The following is a 13416-nucleotide window of genomic DNA, read 5'->3' as shown; positions in this document are numbered from 1 at the left end:
CTCAAGCTGTCTGCTCCCCTGGGACCTACTGCATTTCCTTCAGGCACAACATGCTGACCGGAGTGGAGTCCCACTAGTGAGTCAGCAAGCCTGAAAAAGGCTTATTTATTTAAAGGCTCAAGTCTGAGTTACTCCTCACAGGTACACCAAAACTTAAAAAAAAAAAAAAAATCGAGAAGACAGTACTCGCATCATTCTCAGGTATCTAAAACATACCTAAGAACCTGGGAGTCTGCTGTTATAACCATGAAGTCTAAGCTCTGTGGTACCCAGAACCCAAGTGGGGCAATCATGACCTTCCACCCAACCATGGAAGAATTTAAAGATTTCAACAAATACGTTGATTACATGGAATCCCAAGGTGCCCACCGAGCTGGCCTGGCTAAGATAATTCCGCCCAAGGAATGGAAAGCCAGGCAGACCTACGAGGACATCAACGACATCTTAATAGCCACCCCCCTCCAGCAGGTGGCGTCGGGGCGCGCAGGCGTGTTCATCCAATACCACAGGGAGAAGAGGGCCATGACCGTGGGCGAGTACCGCCACCTGGCCCACAGTGGCAAATACCGGACCCCACCGCACTTGGATTTTGACGACCTGGAGCGCAAATATTGGAAAACCCGCCTCTACGATGCGCCCATATACGGCGCCGACATCAGTGGCTCCTTATTTGACGCGAACACCGAGCACTGGAACCTTGGGCGCCTGGGGACCATCCAGGACCTGCTGGAGCAGGAGTGTGGGGTCGTCATCGAAGGCGTCAACACCCCCTACCTGTACTTTGGCATGTGGAAGACCACCTTCGCCTGGCACACGGAAGACATGGACCTTTACAGCATCAACTACCTGCACTTCGGGGAGCCCAAAACCTGGTACGCGGTGCCCCCGGAGCACGGCCAGCGCCTGGAGCGCCTGGCCAGGGAGCTCTTCCCGGGCAGCTCTCGCGGCTGCGAGGCCTTCCTGCGCCACAAGGTGGCGCTCATCTCGCCCACGGTCCTCAGAGAGAACGGGGTCCCGTTCGGTCGCATCACCCAGGAGGCTGGGGAGTTCATGGTGACGTTCCCCTACGGCTACCACGCCGGCTTCAACCACGGCTTCAACTGCGCGGAGGCCATCAACTTCGCCACCCCGCGGTGGATCGACTACGGCAAGGCGGCGTCCCAGTGCAGCTGCGGGGAGGCCAGGGTCAGCTTCTCCATGGACGCCTTCGTGCGCATCCTGCAGCCCGAGCGCTACGAGCTGTGGAAGCGCGGGCAGGACCGGCCCGTCGTGGACCACGTGGAGCCCACGGCGCCCGGCGCCCGGCAGCTGAGCGCCTGGAGGGCGGGCCGGGCGGCCGGGCGAGCGGCGCTGGGCCTGCGGCACCTGCAGCCCCGCCGGGCCCCGCGCACCCCGAGGTCGGGGGGTGTGGGCAGCGGCCCCGGCGGCCCGGGGCCTGCTCCCCCGGCGTCCCTGCGCCCCACGCCGGCCCGGGGTCCCGCCCCTGCGGCCCAGCGCGCAGCCGCCGCGCCCCGCTGCTCCCCCAAGCCCGACCCACCCTCGCTGCCGGCCTCGGGTCCATCTGCGGGGCATGTCCAGCCGACCGGCAGGCGTGGCCGTGGCCGTGGCCGTGGCCGTGGCCGTGGCTGTCGCCCTCGGGAACAAGGGACTGAAGAGCCGATCGTTCAGGCCCGGGCTAAGCGGCGCCGCTCAGTGGGCACAGTGCGCACAGCTCCGGGCCCAGAGGCCCAGCCCGTGCCCGTGGATAAACCCTCCACGGACAGCCCTGCACCCCCGAGCCCCGGGTGCCTGTATCCTTCGAGGGCTTCCGGGTGCTGCTGTACCCCTGACTTCCAATTCTTGGGGCCCCCATTGGATCCCGATGAACCGATGCACCCTGGCCCGTGCCTGCGCTCTCTGGGCTGTATTACAGCCGACTTCCTCGACACCGTCTCACCAACTCCTCGCAGTGTCCTTGGGATCCCGAAATCGCTCCCCACTGACGCTGCTGGAAACGGCAAGGCCCCCGTGAGCCTCTCGGCGGCTGTAAGGATGGATCACTCTTACGCCTGCATGGTCCCCGCCCCCACCAAAGTTGCCAACATCTCTTTGACCCCTGACTGATCCCCTGGAGCTAAAGCTGGAGGTGGCTGCATCTCTGGAGTCCTGGGGCATGTTCACCACCAATGGACGGTCTTCAGTCTTTGAGCCTATGACCCATGAAGATTTATCCAAACATGACTGTGTCTGACCCTCAGCCCTGGGAACCACAGAACCTGCCAGCCAAGCAAGAATCTGGGCTGGGCCTGTCCACAGTCAAGATGCTTTGAAATGACACATTTCTTAAGCTGCCAGATGTTTCTACTACTATGAAAACCTGGGCTCCCAGTTGCCACTGAAGTGGACCTCCCCATGAACAGCTGCCATGGAATGCTGTGGCACCTCTCAGGGAGTCTCAGCCCACTCCTAGATGCTACGGAGACTGCCTTTTCAAAGAAAAAAAGAAAAATATATATATATTGACTTCAGAGAGAGGAAGGGAGGGAGAGAGAGAGAGACATCAATAATGAGAGATTCATTGATCAGCTGCCTCCTGCATGCTCCCTACTGGGGATCGAGCCTGCAACCCGGCCATGTACCCTGACCGGGAATCAAACTGTGATCTCCTGGGTCACAGGTCAATGCTCAACCGCTGAGCCAGGCAACTCTGCTTGTTTTGATACCACCTTCAGGATACCTCCTCTGCCGTGGTGCCTTGATAAGGGGAACGTCCTGAGATGTTCTAAATTAAATTACAGCAGGAGGAAATTGAGAGAGAGAGAGAGAGAACTGTTAGCCTGTTAGTGGCTGGGAGCCAGCTAATGAAAGACTGCTAACATTCCTGTGGATGCCTTTGGAACTTTGGATTAATTTCCAGGTGACTAGTGCTGCAGATTATTTTAGCCAGGCACCATCTAACTCCAGGAACCGCCACTTGTTTACACACGGGCTTTCTGGACTACTGCCCACAGCCGGTCTACAGGAGCGGACATTTCTTCATTTGGATTCTGTGCCTATCCCAGAGCTGGCCTCACTTTACCTTCTCTCACCCCTTTGCCTATGGCTCATCTAAATTTCTTTCAGACTCTCTCTTTCTCCCCTCTCTCCCCTACTTGATGTATAAAAATGCTTGCAAAACTCTGGGACAATGGGCATATAGTCTTTTCTAGCAAGGCAGGTCTTGCTTTTGGCTAGTATTTTGGTTCAATAAAACCTTACTTGCAAAAAAGACTTTCAGCTGTGGAAGTAAAATATATATACTTTTTGTTGTTTAATAGCCTCTAGCCTCCACAATTATTTGTGGGCAACATTGGGTGATTCTGAGAACTTAGCTGAGCCCTTTTATCCCCAAGTCATATCTGAGCCTCTGAGTCACTGACCCAAGTTCCACCGGACATTGCTACAGCCACCACTGAGCCCACCTGCAGCTCTGACACACCCTCCCTCCCAGGGCTCTGCTCGGCCCCTGCCCATGCTGAAACTAGACCGTTTACCCAATGAGTCTGTCAGCCAGGGATGTTTATCATTTTACTGACGTTTTATTAAAGTTGTTGTCCCCAGTGTGTATCTGCAAAATAAAGAAAGGCAAAATCCTTGAAATGCATCTTAAAAAATCAGAATTATGTAAAAGAGATAGAGCTTGTTAAAACAAGAAAACTGGGCCAAAATGGAGCTGCTTATGCTAAGCATCACATCACCAAACCAAGATTTAATTACAATTTCCACTTTCCCAGAAATGGAATCTCAAACCAGTCAATCAGGACTCACCTGATTAGTATAAGTTAGGCAATCTGCCTGATGAGCCCCTGCCATCCCCTAAAGGAAAGTCACCTTGCAATAACCAACCCAGTTTTTTGCCTAGTATGACTTCCCTTTCCTGCTCCCTTCTGCTTATAAAAGACTGTCATTTTGTACAGCTCCTGGAGCTCCTTTCTGTCTGCTAGACTGAATGCTGTCTGATTTTTGAATATACCTTAGTTTATCTTTTAACAATCTAAAACAGTGATTCAGGAAAGTTAAAAATAAAGGGACAGGCAGAACGTTATGAAGCAAATAGAAACAGAAAGGAGAAGTTATGGATCTAAATATCAGACAGATTAGAACTGAGGCTCAAAGGTACATAGAAAGGATAAGTTTCACCATGAAAATACAGCAGTCATGAATATCCATGCAACTTTGATTAAGTATAAATTACAGAAAATAAAACAAGTTAAAAGAAACAGATGAAAAATAGGATATTTTTATGTGATATCGTGAATTATAATAAATATATATTTGGTTTTCATTCCTGTTCCTGGCACAGAGCTCCTAAAACCCTTGGAATATCCTAAGAGATGAGAGCTATAAGGGTGTCTTTTGTTATGTTAATGAAGTGACTTTTGAAGTGTCCCTTGGTAACCTAAGGATGGGAGCTAGTCACTGGAGAAACCAACCTTGTAATTAGAGGGTTGGAACTTTAAGTCCCAATCCCTACTCCCAGCCCCATCCCTTGGGAGGAGACGGGGGCTAGAGATTCAATCAATGCCAATGGCCAGTGATTTAATCAGTCATGATAAAACTTTAGGGAATTTCTAAAACCCAAAAAGGACAGGGTTTGGGGAGCTTCCAGGTTGGTGAACACCTGGCCGTGTTGGGAGATTGGTGTTCCTGGAGAGGGCATGGAAGCTCTGTGCTCTGGCCCCATCCCTTGCTCCAGGCATCTTTTCCATCTGGCTGTTCCTGAGTTATAACCTTTTATAAAAAACCGGTAATCTAGTAAGTAAAATGTTTTCTGAGTTCTATGAGATGCTCTAGCAAATTAATCAAACCCAAGGAAGAGGCCATGGGAACCTTTGATTTATAGGCAATGGGGCCAGTGGGTCAGAAGTCCTGGGCTTGTGACTGGCATCTGAAGACAGGGGGGGGTGGGTGGCAGCCTTGCAGGACTGAGGCCTTTACCTGTGAGACCTGATGCTGTCTCCAGATAGAAAGTGTCAGAACTGAGCTGAATTGCGGAGACACCTGCTGGTGCCCTGAGCATTGCTGGTGTTGATGTGAGGAGAAACCTTGCCCACACATTGGAATTGGGTGTTCAGAACCCCCTTTTACCTCATGCAGTGCATGACAGAAAAATGAACAACAAAACTTAAACAACATTAACAATACGGTAGAATTTATGTACCTCGTAATAGAGTACTCCTTTTTGTAGAATGCCAATGGAGCAGTCACAAAATTGAGAGCATATTAGGGTGAAAGAAAACATAAATAAATTCCAAAGTAAAAAAAAAAAATCAAACTTCTTAATTTTCATGCAATAAAAATAGTCATTAATGTTAAAAATCAGAAACTATAGAGGTCCTTCCTTCTGGGAGGTTAACAATTTTCAGTTGACTGTCTTGTAGATTACAGGGACAGAAGTGCCTCTAACTCCCAGGAACCAGGGAACCAGAATATTCCTTAACTCTATGAACTTTGGAACCATACTGCCTGGTTTTGAATTCCAGTTTCACTTTTACCAATTTGTGTGACCTTGGCAAATTACTTAAGTTCATGGTGACTCAGTTTCCTCAACTGTAAAATGGGTATAGTAATTGCACCTACCTCATACGATCGGTATGATAGTTCTATGAGTTAATATTTATAAAGTGCTAAAATGGATGTCTAAAACACAATAAGCATTATTGAAGTGTTTTGGGATTTAAAAATGAATGAAATACACATAGCAATATATGAGAGTCAATTAAAATAGGACTGAGGAAAATTTACAGTCTTAAGTACTTTTATCAATAAAACTGAAAGAATGAAATTAACTGGCTTAAGCTCCTATCTCATAAAATTGGGGAAAAACAAACCGAAAAAAGTAGCAGGAAGAAATTAATAAAGACATATGCAGAAATTAATGAATTAGATAAACTATAAAATAAGTAGTAAATAAACAAAAAGTTCAGATAATATAGATACTTTTCTAAGAAAAATTAACTAAAACTTATTTCAGGAAAGTTAGAAAATCTAAGACATAAATTTCTATGTTAGAAATATTGAAAGACATCAAAAGATCTGCCTCTTTCAAAACCACCAGTACCAGATGATTCCACAAGGAAGTGTGTGGAACCTTTGAAGAACAGGTATTTCCTAATCTAATTGGCATAGAAAAGGAAAAGAAAATTCAAAGTTTTAAAGTAAGCAAACTGTTGATAGAAAAAACTGACAAACTGCATAATAAGAAAAAAAATTAAAGTTATTTATTAGCTAAGACAATCTAACTACATTAGAAGAAGAATACAATGACTAAATGGGGTTTATTCCAAGAAGGCAATGATGGTTTAAAATAAGTAATATAACTTATCCTTTTAGTAGATCCAAGGAGAAAAGTTATGTGATCATTTTCACAGATGCTGACAGGTATTTCACAAAATTCAACAATTAGTCTTGTTTTAAACACATCCCCACATAGGAACCAATGGATACTTCCTTAAAATGAAAACATTTTTTCTATTTATATAGTTAGCTACTTTAGCCCCAAAGCCAGCATTTTACTTAAGAGCGAAATATCTGAGACATTTCTGCCAGTAATTAAGATAGTTATTATAGTTATTATTAGTTATTGTTAATCTCTTACTGTGCCTAATTTAGAAATAAATTTTATTATAGGTGTGTCTAGAAAAATACAAAGTATATCTATTCATGGTTTGGGGCATCCCCCATGCATAAGGAGGAACTACTGTCACCATTTAGTAAATATTGGGGTCAGTATTCAAATCCAGTTTACCAATTAATACTAATTCTGTACTTGTCTTATCTTCGTCATAGAAATGAACATTGTTTTTCAAAAAAGTCTAAGTCTGGATATTTTTTTTTTACTTCTCCATTGAACCTATCTCAATACCTTAAGCATTGTAGTCACTCAGTTCATATCTACTTGGAGAAATGAAATAAGTGAAATTATCTAGCTGCAGTTTCTTATCTTTCTCTTTCCACTGCAAATATCTCTGGATCTTCACCTTTCAACATTTCTGTGGCTTTTATTTATTTATTTTAACCCTCCCCTGAAGATATTTTTCTCATTGCTTTTTCCGAGAGAGTGGAAGGGAGAGAGAGACACACACATATCCAGTGGCTGCCTCCCGCACGAGGCCATGGCTGGGGATCGGGCCTGCAACCGAGGTGTGTGCCCTTGGCCAGAATCAAACCTGGGACCTTTCAGTCTGAGGGCTGATGCTCTAACCACTGAGCCAAACCGGCTAGGGCTTCTTTGTGGCTTTTAATTTTAAGTTTAGTTCTATCTTGAATTACATTAAGGAGCCATGGGATTGGATTAAGATATGGCTGATTGAATTAAAATAGTATTGGCCTACCAGCCCATTCCCTTTCAGGATGACTCCAAGTGAGAAAGCCCTGTGTGCAGCTGCGAGTGTCTCATTTGAAATCAGGATTAGTGGAAGGTAGGCTGTGTATTATTCTGTTTTGTTTTTTTCTTGTTAAATATGAAATTGAGAGAAAGGGAGAACTTTCTCTATTAAAAACTTAATGCATTTAATTTTTAGTTGTGGGAACATTTTTTACTTTTACCTTAGAAATTGTGATAGATGGAGTTACCATTTCTCCTAAATTAAAGTCTGGGCATTTAGAAGAGGTCTTAGGGGCAGGTCAATAGAATATTCAACAGCTTTATGCTGATGTACCAAAATGAGATTTATTCTCTTAATTTATCTGTTCTTGAGTTCTTGGATGTGGTTGGCAAATGGCACTAATTGGATTTCTGTTACCAGTCTCCCTGAGTAGGTTGATTTAAGCTATTTACCCTCTAGTTGGGGAGGAGAACCTTTTACTCTTAAGTATCTTTGGTTTAGGAAAGATAGGGTATACTAGGTGGCTGCAAACTGCTGTTTAACTATCTGTCTTAGTTTTCCTATTTCGTTTGTCTTGGAATTTTCCTAGCTTCTTACTATTCTGTAACACAACTCTGGTCTACTCCTTCAGTTTCCCACAAAATGAAAAGATTTTTGCCTTGATAAAAATCTTTCTTTAATGGTCCACACTTTAAAACCCCTGAAAAGGAAGGTCCCAATGCACTCTCCCTTCAGGGAGCACACCCGTGCCATTCCCTTCCCCCACTCTTTCCCTCACAGGCACATATCCCCTAACCTCTAAGGGACCCCATGAGACTTGCAACCAGGGGAACAGTGGGCAGTGGCAGCTCGTCCCGGGCTAACCTCCTGAACCTGTCTCCAAGGCCCCCTTTTCTCTGACTCCCCAGTGAGCCAGAGCAGCCCCAGCCTAGGGTCTCGGTTGCTTCTTCTATGTCCTTCCTTGTTTCATTGCCCTAAGTATGTTTTTACTGAGGTCAATAAATTATTGCTTGCTTTTCTATACTTTGTCTCTCTCTCTCTTTTTAAAATATGTTTTTAAATTGATTTCAGAGAGAGGATGGGAGAGAATGGGACAGGGAGAGAGAGATAGAAACATGAAGAGATAGAAACATCAATGATGAGAGATAATCATTGATCGGCTGCCTCCTGCACTCCCCGGACTGGGGATTGAGCCTGAAACCTGGACCTGTGCCCTGACAGGGAATCAAACTGTGACCTCCTGGTTCAAGAACTGACACTCAACCACTGAGCCACAACAACTTTGTCTCTCGATTGAAATCTTTCTTTCAAGAAGACAAAAACCGAGGTCTCTTCATCTGGCCAGTAACAGTTGGACATAAATGATTTTGCAGGATGTTGACAGATTGGATAGGGGTGATGCAGAGTGAATTCAATTTTTGATGAAACACATAGAGCCAGGCCATCAATCCATGATGCTTCATTTTGACGTTGAGTCCAAAAGGGAAAACATATTTTTGGATCTTAGAAAGTGTTCATACAGAATTGAGATTTCATATTATTAGGCAATTGCCTTTTATTCCTCCATCCTTGTTTTTTATTTACTTATTCTAAAATGTTCAAAAGAGATTAAGGCAATACAATTGACATTTAAAGTGGAGTTTAAAATGTTAAAATCTTTTCTTTTCATTTTGGTGATTGTTATTTTATTATTTGATCAAATTTTCAGGTTATTGAAGCATGTATGGGTTTTTGTGTCTTTTCATATTCAGGTTTCAAAGAAATATTTTCAAAAATAGTTTCCTTTAGCGAGATGATAAACTGAGGTTTACTAGCAGTGGAAAATGACATTTTGGAGCATGTGGTTGATCTGTGACAATGAAATTATATTGGAGTTGGTTGAATAAAATTATTTTTACAATCAAATTATTTTTTCAATCATATCTATCATACTAATATTTTTGACTGAACTATCAATAAAAAATATCCCATATCTTTTGTGCAAGAAACTGCTGAATCTTGGATTTAGTTTCTGAATGAATTGGCAAGCTGGGAGATATTTTTCCAATTGTAGTTGCTTAAAGAACTCAAGTTAGAATTGCTGGTGGTGTGTGACATATGTGAGATGTTGATTTGTTGTAGTGGTTAATATTTATGTGTTAGATGATAGTGGCTTCATGCAGTTCTTTAGCAACCTCAGCTGTATTCAGAACAGACCTTGGAATTTGGGAGTTTGATGTTTATTAATTTAAAATCTTAGCATCCGAGGAACATGGCATCTAGAATCTAAGATTTAAAATAATGACATTTCATCCAGCTGTGGGAAAAAAGGAAAATATTTCAAAAAGATATTGCTTACGTGGAATCCACAGACCCTCACAGAGCAGGCCTAGCTAAGAAACTGGGAACCAGGAGTGGGAGAGCGTTGTGATAGCCACTCCTGTCCAGCAGGTGGCGAGGGGGAGGGGAAGAGTGTTTACTAAATACAGGAAAACAAAAAAGTCCTGGAGCTGGGGCAGCCCCAGCAGTTTCCGGAAAAAGCTAAAAGTATCAGATCCACGCACCTAGAATTTTGAAGATTTGGAGTGAAAACACTTGAAGAAACCTTTATACATATAACCAAATCATGTTATTAAAAAAGTCAATATCTCCTTATATGATAAAAACGCTGAACTCTGGGAACCACCCAGGACCTGCTGGAGCAGGAGCGTGGAGTTGTCATCGAAGGCGCCAGCACCCCCCACCTGTACTTTGGCACGTGGAAGGCCACCTTCACTTAGCACACGGAAGACAGGGACCTGTACAGCATTGACTACCTGCACTTCAGGGAGCCCAGAACCTGGCATGCGGTGCCCCCAGAGCACCCAACTTGGCTGCTGTCCTTAGGAACAGGAGACTCAAGAAGCGACTGCCCAGGGCCTGGATCAAGAGGCACCTCTGGGAGGGCACAGAGCACAGAGCTCCAGACCCTGAGGCGGAGGACCAGCCCCTGGACAATGCTTGATCCCAGAGCTCTGCAACTTGTGGTCTTGCTAAGGCTTCGGTGGCTGAGGGTCCTTTGAGGGCCTCTGGACTTTGCTTCCTCCTGTCCTTCCCCACTTCCTCCTGTTTGCCTCCTGTGCATCACGTCTTGGCGCTCTTAATAATCATTGAAACAAGTAAGCAAGAAAAAAATAATTGGAGCTCTGGGGCAAAGTCAAGTTTGCACAAACACTGTTTATGTTTCTGATAGAGCTCCAAGAACACTGCTGGAAGCAGATGGATTCTGGATCCCCAGCAGTAGCATAAGTCACTGGTTGCATCTGCACTCTGAGGTGCTTGTGGTTAAAAGGTTTAGGTTTGACACCAAACAGGTTCAAAACCTAGCTCTGTCACTCATTACAAATTATGGGAGCTTGAGCAAGTTGGCTCACTCTCAGAGCCTCAGATTCCTCATCTGTAAAATGGGACCCTATGCCCACTGCAGATTGCTGTAAGGGCCTTAGTAGCTAATGCATTAAACCATCCTTAAGCAGTGTCCGTCATATACTCAGGGCTCAATTAGTGGTAATTATCATTTTATCTTGATGGCCTCTTTAGAGGCCACGTGGGAATATGAGTTCTGCATGACCTTTGGAAAAGTCTGTCAGAAATAGGAGGATTTTAGCGAAGCACCCTTAAGAGAATAAAAATAGAGGGGGGAAGTCCAAAGGGGACCCATGATTATTGCCCGGGAAGGGAGCTGAAACTTTGTCAGGTAATGAAATTGTGCATGTGTGTGCATGCATGTGCATGTGTGTGTGTATGTGTGCGTGTGTGTGTTACCTTCTGCTTTCCTGCTACAACAAGGAGTGAAGCCTTTGTTTTCTTCTTGGAGCAACAGGGAAGTAGGGAGATGGGGAGATTTTACCTTGGAGGTAGAAAAATAAGAGGGGTGCGGCCCTGAAGAGGTGAGGAAGATGGGTTGAGCCTGTGGCATGCACTGTAGAGAAGGAAGGAGACTTGGGGAGGCCTCCCTGGGTCTAGAGGGGCCTGCGGGACTTAGCTACCAGGAAGGCTTGGTTCTCATTCAGCGCTGACAAGGGGGCTTCTCCTTTCTCTCGACAGCACAACCAGAGCTGTGGAGTGAGATTCTGGTGTCCAGAAATGCCCACCGTAGGGGGCTGTGTGGCAGAGGCTCTGCCTGCCTCACCTGGGGCTTCTGATACAAGATGGGCCTCAGGACAGTGAGTTACGTGACGTCTCGGGACCTGAAACTTGCTGTTGGCCAAGGAAGACCATCAGTCCTGTGGGTGGAGGAACCTCTGTAGGAACTGGGGTTACACAGGGCATCTCACAGCGTCTGCGGTGAAGAGGGGAGAGGTGGGAGCCCCCACAGTGCCAGCGTGATGAAGGGAGTTCAGGCCTCTGAGCCGGATCCTCAGAGGGGTTGCCCTGAAACAGAGGCATTGGGACGAAGCCCTGGTCCTGGGTGGTGTCCAGCTTTCTGCTCAGAGTCCCCCCCCCCCCGCCCCCGGCTTCCCCTCTGTCACTGCTGTGCTGTACCTTCTTGTCACTTCAGTGAACCCGGGGCCACGAGGCCTGCTTCAAAGCGGTGGCTGTGCCAGCTGAGCCAGATCTCCCGGGCTGAGCCACTCCCTGCGTGGCCACTGGCTGAGGCTGTCCCCTCTGACCTGGCCCCAGAGCGAGGGGGCTTTCCCCAGAGAGAGGGTGGCTCCGAGGGACACTCCCGGGGAAGGCTGGCTCTGCTAGTCCATCACACGCGGCCTTGGGTCCTTCGTATGGGAAATCCTAGAAAGGCTGTTACTCTGGACAGTGATAATAATTCCGAATTTGTTGTTCCTTCCCTGTCGCCTCCCCCACAGCCCCTTGTTTTTCTCTGATGGTGAAGTGGATAAACGCTGCTGCTGCTGACGCTCTTTTCCCTCCACCAGGGGCTCAGGGCACTGACGTACCCGCTGGGTGTGCCTGTGCGCAAGGCTGGCTCTGAGGCCTTGCCCTAGTCGCTCTTTTACCTTCCAGCAGCCTGTTTGATGGGAGAACTGGACTCAGAGCCAGAAGAACGACATTTGAACCTGCCCTTTGCCACTCTCTAGTCACCTGACCTGCAGCAAAAGATCATTGATATTCTCTGAGCCAAACCTGCAGTGGGATGTAAAAGTGGCGGGCCTGTAGGAGGGGCTAATTAATTTGGATGGGCACCCATTCACTCCCCCTACCTCTAGGGCAAGCTCAAGGCTAAGGACTTGCTCCCGTATTTTCTCTTTCCCTGATGCTAAGTTCTACTGTCCCTCTTATCACCCATAGGCTTACAGGTTGCTTTTAAAATTTTAATTAATAGACTATATTTTTTAGAGTAGTTCACAGTAAAATTAAGCTGCAAGTACAGAGAATCCCCAACATACCCCTGCCTCCTCCACCAGAATCCACAACGACTTAGTGCATTTGTTGCGATCGATGAGCCTACATTGACACACATTATGCTCCAAAGTCCAGGGTTTACATTAGGGTTCATTCTTGGTGTTATGCATTCTATGGGTTTGACAAATGTTCAATGGCATGTACCTGCCCTTAGAGTACCATAAAGGATAGTTTTGCAGCCTAGAAGTCCTCTACCCATTCATTTCTCTCCTCCTACCAGAACCCGGGCAACCATTGACCTTTTTACTGCCCCCATAGTTTTGTTTTTTCCAGAATGCCATATTGTTGGAATCATACAATATGCTGTCTTTTTAGATTGACTTATTTCACTTAGCAGTAATATGCATTTAAGTTTCCTTCATGTCTTGTGGCTTTACTAGCTGATTTCTTTATCTTACTGAATAATATTGTGTTGTATGGATGTACCACAGTTTATCTGCTCACCTCCTGAAGGACATTTGGTTGTTTGCAAGTTTTGGCAATTATGAACAAAGCTATTATAAGCATTCATGTGCAGGTTTTTGTAAGGAAGTAAGTTTTCAACTAATTTGGGTAAATACCAAGGGGTGCACTCACTGAATCATATGGTAAAACTATATTTAGTTTTGTAAGAAACTGCCAAACTGTGTCCCACCCATTATTTTTATGGGTAGAAAACTTATTTTTTTCTCATGATCTACCACATCGTATT

General features: G+C 45.8%; 1 protein-coding gene across 1 annotated transcript; it reads left to right on the top strand.

Moving 5' to 3' along the window:
* The first annotated feature begins 246 nt into the window (after window positions 1-246).
* LOC107532354 (lysine-specific demethylase 4D-like) lies at window positions 247-2103 on the top strand. The gene has a single exon (XM_016206689.2). It carries the CDS (start codon window positions 247-249, stop codon window positions 2101-2103), a length of 1857 nt encoding a protein of 618 aa, XP_016062175.2.
* The last annotated feature ends 11313 nt before the right edge of the window (window positions 2104-13416 follow it).

This window comes from Miniopterus natalensis, chromosome 11, assembly GCF_054644295.1.
Source record: "Miniopterus natalensis isolate mMinNat1 chromosome 11, mMinNat1.hap1, whole genome shotgun sequence".
Taxonomy (NCBI): domain Eukaryota; kingdom Metazoa; phylum Chordata; class Mammalia; order Chiroptera; family Miniopteridae; genus Miniopterus; species Miniopterus natalensis.
Note: the sequence above shows the minus strand (reverse complement) of the source record. Positions and strands in the feature narration are given on the sequence as shown.

What these genes read in the sequence shown, in the direction of transcription:
- LOC107532354 (XM_016206689.2), top strand. Translation starts at nt 247, where the DNA reads ATGAAGTCTAAGCTCTGTGGTACCCAGAACCCAAGTGGGGCAATCATG.